The sequence below is a fragment of the Vicugna pacos genome, unplaced genomic scaffold (assembly GCF_048564905.1).
Source record: "Vicugna pacos unplaced genomic scaffold, VicPac4 scaffold_19, whole genome shotgun sequence".
Taxonomy (NCBI): Eukaryota; Metazoa; Chordata; class Mammalia; order Artiodactyla; family Camelidae; genus Vicugna; species Vicugna pacos.
In genome coordinates this window covers 64,917,387-64,936,746 of record NW_027328740.1, presented here as the reverse complement: position 1 = coordinate 64,936,746, position 19,360 = coordinate 64,917,387, and the positions used below count along the sequence as shown (strand labels likewise).

General features: G+C 45.0%; 2 protein-coding genes across 1 annotated transcript in view; both read right to left on the bottom strand.

Moving 5' to 3' along the window:
• The window catches only part of LOC140693124 (uncharacterized), an 843,637-nt gene that overhangs the window by 410,969 nt on the left and 413,308 nt on the right, over positions 1-19,360 (bottom strand).
• Positions 1-19,360, bottom strand: part of LOC140693128 (uncharacterized) — a 38,317-nt gene that overhangs the window by 10,946 nt on the left and 8,011 nt on the right. Inside the window, exons 6-7 of the mRNA XM_072957199.1 lie at positions 550-608; positions 200-352 (exon numbers count right to left, since the gene is read on the bottom strand). Of these exons, the coding sequence (XP_072813300.1) occupies positions 257-352; positions 550-608 (155 nt within the window). The 3' untranslated portion in view covers positions 200-256. The remainder of the gene's footprint in view (positions 1-199; positions 353-549; positions 609-19,360) is intronic.

The following is a 19,360-nucleotide window of genomic DNA, read 5'->3' as shown; positions in this document are numbered from 1 at the left end:
AAACCAAGGATTCGGCAAGCCCAGCTGCTACAAATGACCAGAGAAGAAACCTGGTTCTTAAAACAAGCACCAGAGCCAACAAGGAAATGGTGGTGAGGAAAGCAGGCGGCCTAAAATCTGGAACAGTGTGCTACAAATAATTTCTCCACTGAAAATTCAAAAATAAAATGAAAGTGATGTAATGCTGTGTTGAACTCACGTGAATGGGCTTCCTGCAGTGCTTGACAGTTCTGTAACCCCGAATGACTCAGGAGAATCAGCATGGCTCCTGGGAGTCCCCAAGTAACTGCCCATCAGCACGCTGACCACCATCACATCTGCCAGGGTTGAATTGCAGAGAAGAGAGCAACCTCTGAAAGGCACAGGGAATGTTGACAAGGGAATAAAAGGCTGCGGTCAATCCTGGGACAGAGGCCCTGTGAGCAGAGGCCAGAAGGCTGCAGGTGAACTGGAGTGGCCCTGGGGCAGGAAGGGACCACAGGGGAGCATATCTCAATTATCTCCTCTCTCTCCCTCGGGTAGGAGGGATAAAGCCTGCATCCTTCTCACCTGGAACTGTGGGTTCTGGCTGGCGGAAGTCTTACCGACACGGAATGAATTTCTCAAGACTGCGGAAAAAGGAAAGAAAGCGAGAGGGATTAGGGAGCCAAATCCACGAGTCTCTCAAATGCTCCCATATTTATTGTGTATAATCAAAGTAAAAAGTCAATAACAGTTGTGAGATAGTAGGCAGGAACTTGGAGAAAGAAGGGATGAGACAGAGATTGTAGACTCCACCATGAGTACTAAGGCTTAGTTTACCTTTAGGGAAGTCATGGGCTGAGGGGAACAAGATACATTTTTTAGACATGTTCATTACAAAGCAGACCACCAGACCAGCCTGGTCCCTGTTTTGGGGATAATAGACTATCTAACACCACGCAGGCCTGGCGTTTATAGCTGAGGGCCTGGGTCATTGCTCTGCAATAAGCAGTGTGCTATCTATAACCTCAAATATGCAAGCAAGGCATTGTCTCTGCTTTTTATGGCAAGGAGACAGGAGTGAGGATGCACAGGTGTTTGCTTTAAAGCAGTTAATAAGCACATTTTTTTTCTTAAAGTTGACAGGCGGCTGCGATGTGTTACAACTTGTTAACTCAATCATGGGCTCCCACATGGAACCATTATGGAGGACATCCTAGGATGACAAATCCTGGCTCTGGATCTTTTCCTGCCAGCTTCGGCCACTCCAGCAGGGTCTAGACACATCCCTGAATAACGATCCCACAGAACCACCTAAACTCTTAACTCCTGGTGCTTGAAACTTAATTTTAGCTCTACACAACTTAATGTAGAAAAGTTTCAGAAATAAAAGATATTATATTCTTTTTATATCTCATCATAAGACTGATTTTTCTGATTGCTCTAAGCTGCTTCTACATGGTAAAGCACCTAATTCTGCAGGTGAATTCAGTACTTTCCTTTGGGCATAACTAGACAGTCTGGGCTGTCTGACTTCTATTAGTCAAATACCGATACACTTAATTGATTTCTTTGTTCATCAATTTCAGCCTGGAGGTGAGGGTCTATCACTATTTTCCTCAGCCCACCCTCTACTCTTTTCTCATCAGCATCTCAGGCCTCCTGAAAACAAAACAAAGCATTTGTTTCCCTTCATCTACACTTTCCACAAAGGCAACAGGAATCATCATGCCTAGAGAATGAATTCAACACAAATGTTAAAACAAAAATCTATAAACCTGAAGCAACTCCATCTCCGACTCATGATACACAATGACATGAGAGTAAGTGTGTCAGGTACAAAGCATGCGTGAGCCTGACCACCTCATTTCTATTCTTCAAAGGAAGGAAGGTTTTCGTATTTTTTATTATCATTCTTTGTCATTGTTTCTGATTAAGCCAAAAAATTTTTTATGAAATAATTAAGCACTGCAATAACAGATTTTCGCTGTATCAATTACAGAAGGAATTCAGAGGGGATAGGAAAACCCACCTCTGTAAAAAATGCAAAATTCCTTCCCCTGTTAAGAACACGAATACAAAATGCAACAGAGAATTCAAATTCTTGTGGAGAGGACAAAAGCCACAGAATCAAAGCAAAGTCATTATTATGACTCAATCCAAAATTCACTGGACAAACATGCTCAATGCATTCAAATAATTTTTAAGGCACACTGCAAACCATTCACTTAATTATCTACAGGCTAGAGGAAGAATTTCCCTCTATAACAGACAACATAAATCAATAGGTTGCCCCACCAAACAAGGAACAAACATCAGGTTTTTTGCAGTTCTGATAAATCAGCAAGTTTTAAAGATCAAAATCCAGAAATTTTAAACATTCATTCACACCAGAATGAATCAAGCACTTAAAAAAAATAAATAACCCAAAGAAACTAAACACATTGATCACGTACCTGGATCAATGAGAAATTCTTGTACAGCTGGGAAAAAAAGAACAGTCTATAGACTTATACTTGAAAAATAAAACTACTTTTAAAGATAACTGCTAAAACACATTTCATCATTCATGTTGCCTTGAAAAATCTGAGGCACTTGTCTCTGATCAGAAAAGCAATTCTGAGTATTAGTATGTTACAATTCAGTGCCAGTTTGCTTTAGAAGAAAAAAGAAAAGCTACTGTTTCTCATCTTGCACAAAGTTTAAAGAACCTCCCTGCCTCTATCTCCTCCCATTTTCTAAGCTCATGCTCCCCAACCCTTCTGAAACAATTATGAGAACCTCTTATTCCCACCAATATGCCAAATCACAAAAGAGTATCAATTTATTTGTGTAAATATATACCTACACCTTGAACTGGAGGAGAAAGATTTCAGAAGGCTATATGGAACTTATTGCTATATTCCTGAAATCACACACATACACGTTCACAGAGACACAGACATATACAAACTGAATTACTGGGCACTTCACAAGCTAAGGACTTACAACTTCTAGAAGATAACTTTGTAGTTAGTTTAAAATACAAAACGGTCAGCTTTTGAAAGCCTTGAACATTGCAAAATCATCCAAATATCAATGAGATCCAATAAGCCTTCTCTGTAGAATGTAATTCCCCATGATGGCAAAGCAGACCCTAAGAAGTAGTGGATCCAAGACTCGTGTTTTTCACTAGCTATGATCGTTTTAAAACACGTAAACAGATTTAGAAAGGTATGTCCCCATGACATTTATTCTTATTGAGATGGCATATGTATTCAATTGTCTATGCAGAAAATAGGACCCATGATGGTGTTTAAGAAATATTTTGTGTATTGAAATATTTATTTTTAAGTGCAGACAAGGAGGGTGGGTATTACTCCATTGTAGAGCACCTTTTGTGCACGCACATGTTCCTGGCTTCAATCCCCTGTACCTTCATGAAAATAAATAAATACAAGTGCTTACTTAAAAATAAGAATAAATTTATATAAAAAAATAAATGCAGACTAAAAACCACTGCAATCTAGGAGCCACAATTATAATAAAAAACAAGTGTTTCTATCAAATATTGACTATACGCCAATCACAGAGACAACCAAAAGTCACACCTGACAACCATCACGTGTGATTCTCAGCAATCCTACTAAGTAGACACGGATGAGAAACCCGGCTCTGCGGATGAGGAGACGGAGCTCGGAGGAGCCGGGGACACTGACCATCCTGCTCCCCGTGACACCGCGTCAGCCCAGGGCAAGCGCTGACAGAGCTGCACTGAGGGGACACCCAGCTGCATGGAACCATGGGGGATTGGGGAGTCCTAGAAAATACTCAAAAGTGTTCAATGAAAAACCAGCTCAAATATGTTACTCTGTGCCCCATCCTCTAAACACAGAACATGTCTGGGACCTTTTTGATGCCTCCGTGTCCTTTCTGCCATCATCAGTTACGTGCCCTCTCAGCGCGACCAGTCATGAACTGGACCCCATACGAAGTGCACTCAGATGGAAGAGCTTTAAAAGCTGTTTTATGAAGTTTGTAAGACTCTGTCTATTCCTCACACAGGCGGTCATCCAGCACTACTCACCGGTGCGGATGTACCACCTGAAATCACACCTTTCTGCTTTTTAAAATCCCTTCATGTAATACAGACTTTTAAACAGCAAAGAAGCAGCTCAACCACAGACAGTGGACATCTTTTCACCAAACGGACTCAAACAGCCCATCGGACTACCTGGAAGCCCTTTTCTTCTATTAAACCCACTTCCAGGTACTTCATCTGATTGGTGGACTCGGCCTCTGAATGGCCTACTCAGAGAGATCCCATCCTCACATCCGGGGGTGGGAGAGGACCCTGCTGCTGGGAGAAATCAGTGAGGAAGGTGGACATCCTCCAGCCATTTCTGCACGGGTAGAAATGCCACATGCTCAGAAATTATTCCGTCAGCACCCCTCGGCTCCCATGGACTGGTTTCACATTAAGCAAACTTATGACACACTGATGCAAGAAAACCAGAAATTTAATTTATTAATGTAACAGGAGATGTGAAACTACAAACCAGATTGAAATATCAGAGTTCAACCATGAGTACAGATTCTCCTCCACGGCCCAATCTCGGGCAGGCAGTCACATGGCAAGCGTGGACAGAAGCAGAGCAGGAAGGGTTTCTAGATTAACTCAATGGACTAAATTTCTGTTATAAGAACAGATCTACTGCCTGGAAAACAATTAATGCCAATCACGGGGCACACTCCATGGACAGTGGCTGAAACACGACTGTGAGTACCTGTATAACTCCACTTTCCCTGTCCTTTCTGGTCTAACTGATGCAGAGGTACAGAGATCCAGGGATGCAGATACCTGTAAACACCCAAAGCCCATCCCTGGGAGCCTGGAAACCAGATAGCCAGGATTTAAATCCCAGCTCTGCCACTTACTAGCTCTGTTACCTTGGCCAAATTACTTACCCTCTGTGTGCCTCAATTTCCACACTGTAAACCTGGGATAACAATCAAATCTTTCTTACTCACTTGTTGTGAAAATTGGAGGATTCATTTCTGTAAAACTCTCAGAAAAGAATGTAGCACATTTTTGGTGCCCAACAAATTTCAATTTAATAAGAAAGTGATTTACAAGTCTCCCATCTAATCATCTTCTGTGTTTCATGACTATTCTGAGTCCCAAAGGAAATCCTTATTTCCCCTCTTATAAACTCTTGAGGAGCACCCTTCTGTTTCAAGCCACCACCTGTTTAATCTGAGGGGGGATTCCCTCCTCCCCACTCCTCTGGTCCATGGGAGACTGCTTCTCCCTTCACACCCCTGACCACTGGCCCACGGCTAGCCCTCCTCACACTAACAGATTGAGGTGTGAGTCCGGGGAGACAAGCAGGGCATATGAAAGCTTTCCTTCCCCTCCAGTGTTGGCCACCCTTAGGAAGCAGCCGGGATGCTCAGTTCCATGGCAAGACAGTCCTGTGCATTATGGGTCAGAATCTCTCAAGGGAATGCTCGCTGTGGACCAGAGTTACCTGGGACTGCGTAAGTCTCTAATTCTGGGACATAGTGTCATGACACTCACTCTCCCACAGCCCTGAATTTCATGGAGAACGTGGCTTCATCAGTAATAAAGGAGACATTTATCGCCTGCCTGTTCTTCTTTGTCATCTCTCAGTTGGCTGCTGGACACAACATGTGTATAAGTATTGGGTCCCCTTAAGCACCAACATATATGAAGTAACAAAAATTCTGTGGCTTAACATTGGTTCAGGGCGACTGTGTAACTGTCCTGACTCTGCTGATGCTAAATTATGTGTATAGGAACTATGGAACCTCCTCAAATATCTTTCATCATAAAACCAGCTTTTCTTATTTTCCTGTTTCTCAGTAATTGCCAAAGACTATCAAATGATGGCTTCACACCAAACAGCAGTTAAGATTATGAGCCCTCTTGTCATACACACTGTGCTAAACACTTTACATAATTTCTAATTCTCACAATTCTACAAAGCAGAAATGAGTGTCCCCATCTCACAGACGAGGGAAAAACTCAGAAAGAACTGACTCAGGATCACGTAGATCAGTGGCAGCGCGTGCACGCAAACCCAAGTCAAAACACCACACCCCTTTGTATATGTACCAAATCTCCTACCACCCATTGACACACAGCGGTGGGGATAATACTTAGGGAACTCAGTACACTTTTCAGCTTTAAGGTGCTCCAGAGGCCGCTTCTAGCTCTTTTATAAAATCCCGGCTCACTGGTTTCTAACACTGCAAGAAAAGTCCGATGTTGCAACTGTTTGCACAGGAAGTCTGAAATGTTCACAGCGAGATGATAGAATAAAACTAAGACATAAGCAGAATAATAGTTCCAGGTAGTCAGACATAATGGACATTGTGCTACCCTGAAGCACTAAGCAAAGGAATCAAAAAAAAAAAAAAAAAACGTTGTTTAAGACTTCCTTTACAAACAGGAAAGTTAAGACTGTAAGAAGGTGTAACAGCGCCACCTATGGCTTAAAAGGCCTTCCTGGTTGCCTGGAAAGGTGCAACACAAAAATTGCCTGTGGATCAGAAACAAGAATCAGATAACTAAAAGCTTATGTAGCACATACTGCTCTCCTAGTCCTCATGTCTTGCACTGTAGCAAAAACCAACAGACCTGTACTAGGCCTATATTCATAAAAGTCATGTCTGTATTTTTCCAACAGGAGGTAATCTAAGTATCTTGCAAAATACTTCTCAAAGAGCCAGGAAATCATAGAAGTGTATTGAAATACAAAAACATTTATTTACATATTAAAACAGCATGAGCTTTTTTCTATTAAAAAAGCTGACATGTCAAATCAATGTTTTGATATTTTAAAACCTATTAAGAGTGCAGAAAAATAAATCAAAATTTTCTTTAATCACAAAAGAGAGAAGCTTATTCCCTGAAAATGATCAATGTGGATTTTTCTAAACTTAATGCTTCTGGTCAGAGTCCTACGAATTTAAATGTCTGAGTGTATAGTTACACGGCAGCATGAACACTGAGTTGTAACAATACACATTCTGTGTAAATAATCTTCAAGGTCGTCTGCTTAAGTCAATTTAACTAGTCCCTGTCTCAATAGAATGATACAGATTTCATTAAAACTTCATACTGCACGCACACACACACACAAAACCCTGAATCCTTGTTACTTTAAGCCATATTCATATATATCCATATTGAATATGCATCAGAAACAAGCCACCCTCTTTAGTATTCACAGTTGATCCTTCTAAACTATCTGTCATTGTGACAGCACATTTTTACTAAGCAGCTCTTGGATGCTTTGTATACAAGGCGTCTACCTCTCACAGTCAGACATGGTAAACGGCATCACTCAAATTTCACAAATGAGGAAATATACTTAAGCCATGGAAACAACGTACATATTTATCATCAGGAAAGAAAAGAGTAAAGATTTTACTTTCAATATGCACTGACAAACTTTTCCTCCATACTAAGACTACATACATAAAACAAATTCAGTCATTGTAAATTATTCTGTCAATAAGCACCACTAGAGAAAAACAAGCAACATCATTAGCAATGATTGGACTTTCAAAGCCCACTCCTATTTTGCACTATAATCATTTTTAATGTTTTGTTTTAGTGCTTACATAGCACTAATATAAAGAAAACATAAACTATTTAAGTCATTACCTGAGAATGCAACATTTGTGAAAATGTACAATTTTAATTTATGCCGCTCTGTCTCACATTCTCACTGGTGTCTCTCCTTTGAAGGCCTCATCAGGCTGAGATCACCAAAATCGGTCATTTATGGACTCACAGGAGTTCGGGAAACCACTCAACGGGAGGCTGATCAGAGGAGAAATTGAGAATGCATCCTGTGCAGCCTGGATTCCAGCACCGAGCTAGGCACCGCCAGCTGCGTTTGATTTGGGACAAGCTGCCCACCTCTCAATCCCTCAGCTGCAAAAAGGAGACATTGATACCTACCGTCAAACACCTGCTTTGAAGTAAAACATGAGAAAAACAGTTTAGCCTTTGGTAGGTGTCCACTCACAGCAAGCTTGGTCATTATGATGATGAGGATTACTTTTAATAAGTTAAGCTAGACCAAAAATTAGAAATCACCATAAAGGAGAAACATTTTAACTCAATAAGCATTTCCTTTTGAATGGATTGATAAAAGTTCTAATGATTTTTTTAATAAACCAAATTTTGTCCATTAATTTTAGATTTACCGGTTTATGGACAAGTCTCCAAAAAAAGAATTAGAGGCCTCTAACCTCTGAATACTAAGAAAGTAAAGTTTAAAAAAATTATGGGGGAGAGTATACCTCAGTTGAGAGAGTATGTGCTCAGCACGCATGAGGCCCTCAGTTCAGTCCCCAGTAACTCCATTTAAAAACTTTTATTTAAAAAAAAGGAGAATTAAAGGAAAAAGATGGAGGACTACAGAATTTTTTTAGAGAATCCACTCAGATTTAAGATGGGGAAAAAATATCCATTTCTCACAGGAAATCTTGAGAACTATGTAAACCGGATCTGAGTTGTCTAGTCTTTAACATTATTCATGAATTCATATTACCAAGTCTTAAAACTACCTGATAACCCACAGTGGTGATAGTGATCATAAAACCTGCCAATGCGGATCGAACTCCGGCTAGGACTGCTCTGTTCTGACATCTCTGCCCCTGAGGCCTCACCAGGCTGAGAGCACTAAATTTTGTCATTCATGAGCATCTCGTGTAAGTCTTCCACTTGTGCTTCTCAGTCTCCTCTCACCAGCCCCTCTGAGGGAAGCACTGTTATCATCTTCCCCACACGCAGATAAGGTCACTGAGGTACAGAAACTAAACCTGCTCCAGGTCACATCGGCATTAAAGGACGTCTGTATTTCTGCTGTTTTGCGGTTGACAAAGGAATCTGAGATATCAATACAAGATAGACTGTTAAATAATCAAGTCTGTCAGCTCTTCACCTCAAAGAGCAGATACTATAAATTCCTGATGTAGGATGAGGCTGCTGCCACAAAATGACTCAGCTAGAAATTAATATCCAAGATGAAGCAGCGGATACACATAAATATTCATGACTGTCAACTCCTCTCACGGGTCTTGGCCCTTCACTGCCTGAATGGGGGTGAAATCCCCACCCGTGTCTGGGAGGGTAGCGCGGCTCTTCCAAGTCTCACCCAGGCTTCACAGGCTGTTTCCCCCTACAGACTGTCCTAAATGATTAAAAAGCTCACAAGATTTTTACACCAGCCAAAACTGAAAGACATTTCTGCATATGGAGCACTTTCTCAGGCTTAAACCATTTTTGCCTACACTCAGCAAGGGGGAAAAAAGAAACATGACTCTGCAAAGTCTCTTAGCCTTACCACTCACAGGAGTTGAATGGTCTCAGCACAAGATGACACTTCACATTACAGGATGAGAACAAAATAAAGCCGCCCCAACAACAAGCACTCCCAGAGACAGCGCTCAGCAGTCTTCTGCACACTCACGGTTGTGCAGCCCTCACCACCATCTATTTCCAGAACACTTCATCACCCCAATAGAACACCCCTGTCACTAGCAGTCACTCCACAACCCCCCTCCACCCAGCCCCTTGCAACCATCATCTGCTCTCTGCCACTGCATGAGCCAATTCTGGGCATTTCTAAGATCACTGAAATCAACAATATGTGGCTGTTTGTGTCTGGTTCCTTTCAGTTAACGTGCTGTTATCAAGGGCTTTCCCATGTTGAAGTGGTATCAGCATGTCTCTTTTTTTTTTGAAAATGTTAAACTTTATTAGAAGGTGGTAAATACTATCAAAAATAGTAGAGTGGGGTATAAGGGATGGGGTTTCAAAGGGAAAAGGCCGGGTTGAGCAGTCAGGGTGGACTACCCAGAGCAGATGGCTTTTTTCATATTCCCCTTTATTTATTTTTTCTTTTTTATTCACTCTTATGTCTGAATAATATTCCACTAAATGGAGATACTACATTTTGTTCTTTCATTCAGCAGCTATATATGGACGAGGTCCAGAAGAATGAGTGTAAGTGGTGGCTAGCAGGGATGGCATTTAAGCAAAGGGCAAGATGTGCTTTCAAAAAAAAAAGTGAACAATCAGAGGCACAAGGAAATTCAGCGCGTTTCTGAGAAAGTGCATGGTTGCTTCAGTAGGACTGCCATGCAGGGCTGTGGGGGATAGTGACAGGAGACACAGTGAGGGAGTCACCTGAGAATATTCCCCACTGCAAGCAGCTCAGCCAATTCTCCTCCCTCATCCTGTATTTTAGAGACATTTTTGCTAGCTTTTCTCTTATTTCAAGTAACAGTACTTTAGTTACACATCTGATCATCTGCATCAGACCACATTAGCTCCAAGCCACAGAAAATCATTCACTGACCGGAGCAGCTCCAAGACATAACATTGATGGTCCAGGGAGTCCTGCAGCATCCCATCCTGCAGGCACAAACCACACATGTTCCCTGGTGATGTCCGGAAAGTAAAATGCATGGAAATATCTCACTGCTGCTGCACGACATCTGCCCACAAATTGCCCACAAATCATGCTGGCACAGCACTACTCAACCCTCGCACTACCCAAAAAAAAAAAAAAAGAGAGAGAGAAAAGAAAAGAAAAGAGAAGAAAAGAAAAGAAAAGAAAAGAAAAGAAAAGAAAAGAATAAAGCTAAGAAAGCAAATTTAGGCTCTTCCATTGAAAACCAGCAACCATCACTGCCAGTATCTGAGCTGGAATGATCCTGACTTCAAAAACCACTGTGCAGTTACTATTCAAATGTGACAGACATATATGTATTTCACTTTGATGATATTACAATAGGATTTTTCTTTTCAAAATTTCCAGTTGCAACAATAGCACAAGAACGTTTATGTTTCATTTTTTAAAAAAAATCAATTATTTTCCACTTTGTTAATTTTGAATCTATTATTATTTTATAAAGGGAGCTATGCTGCAGATTATAAACCAAATATCTGGCTTCTGCAAACAAGACCTATATGACTTCACTATTTCAGAGCAAGCTTTAATGATGCTTTCAAATTGGGGGCGCTCACTAACAGCTCTTTAAATACTGTCAAAGATGTGCTATTATGTAATGCAAAGGGTCTACCTACACATCAACTCAGAAACCAAAGAAACTACACGAAAGCCTTAGTTTATCATTTTAAAATATTCCTATTATTTTGAATATTAAATTTCTTAAAAGATAAGATATTTTTTGAGAAAGACATCAGTTGTATTAAATTTCCTCTCACCAAGAAAGCAATCTTTATCAAGAATTACTACCCCTATGAAAATCCAAAAGACAGGACGTTTCTAGCTAAGTTAACTTACAGATCTCAACACAAGCCTTAATCCTATCTGCTCTCACTTGAACGAGCCCAGCAAAGTCCTGGGCTACTCTGGAACTTAGCTCTTCTGTTCCATATGTTGGCAGAGCTAAGATCATCACACAAGGCAGGGAAGGAGAGAAGAGGTAAGTCCACCTGGCGGCCTCCATCTGTTTACTTCCAGCCACAAGGTGTCGCTAGAGCGACCCCGCTAACAAGCCCTCCACACAAGGAAACCCGGCATCCACTCTGCCCCTGCGGTCCCCAAGCAGTCCCGACGCCCCTCTCCCACTGGTGGCCTCCGAGCCTGTGAATGGTCTTCTAATGACCCTCCCAGTTGGTCACACCCTCCCCCTCTTCCCCGCTACACACACACACACACACACACACACACAGCCAAGGCAGCCTTCCCAAAGCACAAATTTGATTACATCTCCCCCACTTCAAACCCATCAGAGGCTCCCTGGTAGAGTTCTAGCCCCACCCCCGACCCTGCTTGTCCATCCTCACCTCAGTACCAGGTCCCCAGTGACCTCAGGGGCCCCGTGACCTGCTGCTACTTCCCACTAGCCTCCAGGCTCATTTTAACTGTTTGTCAAGGAAGTCTTCCTTCCCTCCAACCTCCGCACTTTGGATTAGGTGCCCTGCTGTGTTAATAAAACATTTTAATCTAAGTCAACTTCTGACACTGCTAAGCTCTCAAGAAGCAAGTACATTTTGCTTACTACTGTGGGTCCTCCCCCTCTCCCCTAGACACTCAGAATTGCGTGTTTTGTGAATAAAAGAATGAAGGGGTGGGACTCAAAAGGACAGGCAGAGCTGCTCTCCTAAGGGTCACTTCCTGCTGACACCCTTCACTGCCTCTTCTGTGTCAGTTCTAGTAAAAACCAAGCTCCTCCAAAGCCCTCCACCCCTAGGCCCTCTCCAGTGTCCTTCAAAGCAGGGTCACCCACCACCCTGGACCACACAGGGCAGTCTCCCCGAGTCCCCACCCCACAAGCCTCCAGGCCTCTACCCGGGCTGCTCCTGCCACCTGAGTCACCCTCTTGATTCCTTCCCCTGGCTGACTCTTACTCTGTCCCCAGAACTGAATGTAGAGCCAATTTCTTCCAGGAAGTCCTCCCTGATGATGTCCTTTAGCTCTTGGCTGGGCTCCATCTACAGCAGCACTGCTTGGCGACCAACTGGTATTTGTCCACCTGCTCTTATGAGACCATGACCTCTTGGAGGCCACGTGGGAAAAAGGAGTGAGGTGACAAGAGGGGTGGGAAGAGCAAACAGGAAAGTCGCAGCTCAAGTCCCAAATTCAAGGATTCTGTCTCAGATAAAAAGAATAAACTGTTTCATACGTGTGTCATTTGGCTATGATTTTTGTGGCTCATGGAAAACAAGAGCTTGGTGTTCAAGCCTGAAATCCAAGTTACATGCAAAGAAATGTATATATTCATATCCAAAGGAAACCAGAGCTGCTCAACAACACTTTGCAGTTAAAATCCAAAGGAACTTTGATAAAGGCAATCTCCCTCTCTCTCTTTATTTTTATTTATTTATTTTTTTTGGTATCATATAGTTTTAGAAGTATTTGTATAACTAAGTGATGGCTACAGCCTATGATTCTGCACTGGAGTGTTTGGGGCTAAGGAAGCCCAGATTACATGCACTGTGTAAATGCAATCACACCAACACAATGACAGGCGCCCTAGTGGCTGAGCTGAAGTTCCAAAGCAGAGAACCTTATGTTGGAAGACAGCTCTCAGTAGAAAGTAAGAAATGCAATGTTCTGTACTCAATCTCATTAGCTTTATGAGCCATTAACAGATAGTATGTCTTGTCTAATGAAACCCCAAAATATATTGTCATCTTCGATTTTCTCCATCTGACTGTTTTATGCTAAATTTGGATATCAAACCCTCACTCCATACGGAAAGCTCAGGCCTTAGCTGCAGCACAGTTACATCCCGTGGAAGAAAGCCGATCAAGGGAGAACAGGAGAGTTTCCCTTCAGAAGCTGCTAAGTGTGGTTTTGCACCTGTATGTCATTTACAACCACGCCATCGTCAAAGGAGTAAGACCTTACATCTGTGGGGCAAAAAGCACTGCGGTGGTTCCGAACCATGAAAGAACACTGAGCTTTGTGCAACAGTCCTGAGGCACTTAAAGCGTACTTTCTCTGAAAGGCTCCGAAACTGACTCACTTCACCATTTCAGGTACAACCGGAATTAGTAGAGAGAACATGCCCTTGAAGTCTGACAAGGCCCTGCTGGAATCCTGCTACAGCATTTACTAGCTGCTAAATGAACCAATTCCTTAAACCTCTGAGGAGGCTTCCCAATCTTCAAAACGGGGCTGCCACCGCCCACTTGGGAGGCATGGATGTGAATGCAACACGCAAGTAGGGCGGCCGACTGGTACGTGACACGGGGCCTGGCTAGTTTCCCTCCGCTGCCCTTCTCCCCCTTTAAACTTGCACTGTTCCCCCTGGTAAGGGTGAAGCCCCAGGAACAGACTGCCCGATTCTTCTGTATATCCCCGGATACATACCTTACCCTTAGGAGGTCAGAAAAACAACTGCCTCCTCCCCAGTCACTATCAATATTCTTAAGAGTCTGGGTTTTTTTAACTCTATGTTTCAGGGAGACTATTCAAGAATTGTTCAACCACCGTTCTCCAGGATGGCTCCTCTCCCAACGCCCATCCCTTCTTACCTCAAATCTTCTGTCTGATTGCCTTTTGTTCGTGGGAAAGAGAGTCCGCTAGGGTGCGGACTCCCTAGGCCTCCCTCCCTTCATCACAGGAGAGTGTGACTACATTCTCCCAACTCCCCACTCCGACTCCAGCTTCTGAGGAGTTTCCCCTTCTGGACCCTGCAGCTTCTGGATCGTCCCAAGACGCGCACACGTGGCCAAAACCCTCTCTTCAGATTTCTTCCTGTGTGGCCCTGCCCACCCCCCAGAACCTTAAGGATAAATGCCATTGCTCTGAAAATCACAAACGCCGCTGACTGACACACCAAAGCTGCATGGTCCGGGCTTTCCTCCAAACCAGGCACAGCCCTGCCCCCCCTCAGACACAGTCTGCACCTCTTGAGATGAGCTGATCCACTTGCACGGCTGTGAACACCAGCTAAGAATGACGAATCCCAATGTGTATCTCTAGTCCGGCTCCTTCACCTGAGCCCCAGGCTCATAGACACGAGTGCCTCTTGGAAGTCCTAACTTGGATGACAAATGGCATCTTAAAAATGCCATATGTCAAAAAAAAAGGCCTTATGTCCACCATTTACTCTAGACTTCGATTCCTGGCAGGTACCTCCCAGGCTCCCCATTTTAGTAACAGCCCCAGCACCCACCTAGGTGTTTGAGGTCACATTCAATTTCCACTGTTCCCTCCACCTGGCCCTGCCCTGGAATCAGTCTTGTTATTTCTGTCGCTAAGCCAGTCTCAAGTCTGGTTCTGCAGGGAGCACGATGGAAACCCACAAGCTCACAGCAAGGTGCACTGAGTCACAGTCCTCCGAAGGGAGTTCCCTGGAGGGGGAGGCATCTCCTGCTGCCAGTCACCTCAGAAGGCACTGGATTCTCACAAAGAAGGACCAGAAAAAGGACTCAAGGATCTCCCGTGATCTGAGGTTTGAAGGGCCCGAGTTCTGGGGGAGCTCCTAGTTAGCTGACACTCCTGTCAGTGAGCAGATGAGGATGGTAGGAACCCAGGCAAGTCTGTTCTCGCTCCGACCCCTTTTCTCTCGGGAGCCACGGGAAAGGCCAGTTTCCAGGGCACAGACCGGCCATCACAGATCCCAGCCTGCATTTGCCAACCCAGACAGCCTAGACTCCTACTTGCGACTCTTACTTCTGTTCTGTTCCCCCCCAGAATGTGATGGACTCTTTCAGAAAGTCTGGACTGTCTCAAGCGAGACCAAGTCAGTGAAGGATGAAGTGTCCACATTTGGACCAGAGCATGAAAGGAGAAACAAGGCCTCATGTCCAGCATGACGGTGGTGGCCAAGCCCTTTCCCTGGGTGAGATGAACCAGGGTCGGGGTGAGAATGCAAGGTCCCTTCACGGCTGACAGGGGTGTTGGAGACTCACTACCGCAAAATAACCACACGGCCGTCAGTGGTGGACATCAGCTGCAACAGACACAGAGTCAGCTATTTACTGCCAAAAAGGGGTAAAAGTAAAGGCCGGTGCAGGGAGGCCTGCACGGCTGCTGAGGCAAACCACAGACCTGGCTCTGAATGCCCACTGGCTGAAGCAGAGAGGAAGCTACGGTCCCCTTTAGCGGTCCCTGTGTCCACCAGATCCAAGTGAACCAGTTACTTAGGACAAGGCAATGTTTTCCTGATACTTAGAAAAACCAGCCTCATAAAGGGAACAAAAGAGTGGCATGGTTTTAGGCCCGCTCCTGCCCCTCTATGAATGCAAAGTAAAGTAAATGGCACTGGGAAGGTGAATGCAAAAAAAAAACCAAAAAACAAAAAACCGGTGACTGCTTCCTCCAACAGCGTCCCCTGCAGCTGCTCACCCCCGAGCCGGCCACTTCCTCACCAGTGACCGCCGGCCAGGAAGCGCCGTCACGCACGTCACACAGCGACAGCCAGGAACCTCGTGCCGAGCACGTTTGTGTAAAAGCCAGAATCAAGCAAGGTGCTGCAGAATTTGACTTTCCAAGTTTAAATACTCCATGAAAAAAATCCCTCAGCAGCCGCCTAAATCAATTCGCATCTCACTTCTTCAAAACAAATAAACAAAATTAGTAAGAGAGCATTTGTTACCAAATATAAGGACGAACTAACAGGTTCCTCAAAGCAAGGACTTTAACAGATATCAAACTCCAGTGGGTGATGTGCTAACATAGCAAAAATTCCAAAAAAGTAGAAAATAAGATGACTAGGATAATATACGAATCATGGCAACTGTTAAGTTTTTGCTTTTTATAGCGATGGAGACGGCACAGAGGGCGATCTGGCTATTCCAATGCAGGGTGTGCACAGCCCACATTTTCAGACCCAACAACATGCTCACGGGGTGGTATAAGGGAAAAAGGAAAATAGAAAAAGGAATAGAGGAACAGCCAAAACTAGAAACACACGAGAACAAAAATGACTTTGACAGCATTTACAAGAAATTACGTCAGTGTGATGAGGACAGGGACGCAGGGACGGTGAGACCCACCCTCACCTCCTGATCCAGGGAAGGCAGGGGCCTGAGGGGAGCGATGCTGCCGGGGGACCCCAACGTGGTCAGCGCCCCAAACCAAAACTTCACCTAGATGCGTGTAGACAGCTTTTGAGCTACAAAATGTGGTCGCATTTCAAGCTGGACAACTTTACTCACTCCCACCAAGAGGAACAGGGGAGAATTAGGTTCTGCTCCTGAACCAAAGCATTGTTTAAAAAATTAATGACTGTGTAATAGTAAAAGCAACAATGGAGTAAAAGTCACTGGCGGAGAACGTGCTTGACCCGAGCTCATTGGCCACGTTATCTCACTGACGTTCAGATGCTGGCTGAGCCCTTATGGTACCAGAACAGACAGACCCACCAGGAGGGAGGTTTAATGCGCTGCTGTATTTTGATGCCGGCAGCCATGCCTGGTACACAATGTTCTGGGTAAACAATGGTGACAGTGTCAACCACTATGGGCTAAGCACACATCCAGCTACTCCGCCAAATCCCAAGGGCAGACTTCAAAAGGCAAAAACAAGCTGGCATTCTCTGTTGGCTCTGCAGAATCAGAGCCAAGCAGTTGCTGAGCAAAAATGTCACCAGTGCCTCCTATGACAAAATAGGAGGCACTGGCGTGGGGCTGGGGCAGGGCTCCAGGCTTCCACTGATCACCCACCAGTCTGTCCAGGGGGTGAAGGAGGTCCCTGCTTTCATTGCACCGATGCACCTACCTTGAATGACGCCTTAGGACTCAACAGGTGACAGGTGAGGTGAACGGAGCCAGCCTTGGTGTAGCACGGTTCTGGCAGCTATGCCCTCAGCAGTGCCCAGTTTCCTAAACCTGACACCTCATCTCCAAGGAGCAGAAGTGTAGTGTGGGCATGTAGATCACAGGGCCCTGTGAGGACAAGTACAGATCATGGCCACGACATGCCTCTCCCCTTCCTTAAGCCATAGAGGAATGTCCGGGGAGGAAGTGAAAATTATTCCAGAGCCTGCCAGGCACCACACGCAGGTGGGACACGGATCCCCTGTGTCTGTCATTCACAGGACTGGTGTGGATTTTCTTTTTATCAATTCTCTGGCATCTTCTCCTCCATCTTACCAACAACAAGAAAGTAGAATCTGACCTTAGAATCACAGAGAATCACAGAGCCCCTCCTGCACAGCGGGCCCGGCAGCACGTACCATGTCCTCCGACCGTCACCTGTGGGACCGCCATGAGCGCTCTCCAGACTCAAGGCCCGAGGCCGTAGGCCGGGGGGACACAGCTCACCTCACTCTCCCCAGTAAAGGGGGACCACCTCTCGGCAAAGACGTCTCACCCTCTTCTGCCCGAGGGACAGCTTGAAAGATACACAGGGAAACATAGTAGAGGGTGAGGGGTTAGGCAGCCCAGAAGTGATCGTCTGCACTTCCAAGGCAGAGTGGGGCCTTTGACCTAATCACAGGGACAATGTGAGGACGAATTTTTCCCTGCTGTGTCCCATACACCGTGACACGACTTTCCCTGCGTAAGGAGCTAATTCGGAAGCCCCTGGCAGTGTTTCTGATGTCCTAACTTGGCATGGTGGCTGTCAGGCAGGGGAGAGGGCCTGAGCCGTGCTGGTGCTGGGCCTGGGAGGCAGGAGACATCGGCTCCACCCTGAGCTCAACCAGCACCTCATTCTGCGTCTCGGGATTCAGAGTCTCATTTATAAGCAAAGGGATGAAACTGTCCCAGGACAGGCTGTCCAACAGGAATGAAATGAGAGTCATGTAAATAACGTTTCCCAGTTGCCACGTTTAAAATGTAACAAAAAAAAAACCAAGCAACTGATTTTAAGAACAGACCTTACTTATTCTACTGTATGTAAAATACTATCATTTTGACGTGTAATCAATATAGAAAGTAACAAGATAGTTTATATTCTTTTTACTAGACAAGTTTCAGCGTCTGATGTGCATTTAACTTACAGCACATCTCAGCTCAGACCGGCCTCCTCCCCAGCACTACTAACATCAGTAGCTGTGGCTACTCTATTGGACAGCAACTCCAGGGGTCCCCCCAAGTGTCCTGGCTGAAAAGGGGGAGTAAGTGTCCACACTAACCCTAAAAGGATCTCTCTGAAACAAAGGCGGATTTAGTTTTAAACATCTGAAAACCGGCGGGCTACACCTCCTTCCCGCCTTGGCTACAAGAAAGCCCTCCTCCTTGATGATCCCATTCTGGATGTAGGGAAGCAATCTGTCACACAGCCAGGGTGGCCCGGCCTTCAGGTTGACTTGCCTGCTGTCTGTGTCCAGTCCCACGAAGTCCTCCTTCTCAAATAGGATGTAGAGGAGGGGGGTCTTCTCCCCAGAATTTTCGGGGTCCCCATCCAGCCACTTGGACTTGGGCAAGATGAAGAGTGACTCAGTGAAGTCGTCGATCCTCTTCTCCACCACCCTGCAGTCCTCGTAGATTGAAGGCCACGTCGGTGTGCGGCTGCTCGGCCACCTCCCCATACAGCACAAAGACAAAGAGCTGAGAGTCGTAGAGCGTGGTGCCATACAGCTCCTCTGTGCGTGGAGCTTCTAGAAGGTCTTGGCCAAGAGGCAGTCAGTAATGGTGACAAGGCCCATGACATTGCGGTGGGTCTGGAAGTCACTCCATCCATTCTCGGGCGCATAGAGATACCTATAGTAGATACAGAGTGCCCACTGGGAGCCGCACGGTCTGATCTGGCTCACCAAGGAGATTCCATTATAGATGCAAAAGAAATTCTCTAAGATGATCCCCACGGGTTGGACCACAATCGGGAGAGTCTGGTGGTCCTCAGCGCACTGCATGTAGTCAGGGGCGTTCATGTTGCAGGCGCTGCCGAGAAGGGAGGGTAAATCGATGTACATACTGTGCTGTGGGCTGCGGGCCTCACTGGGA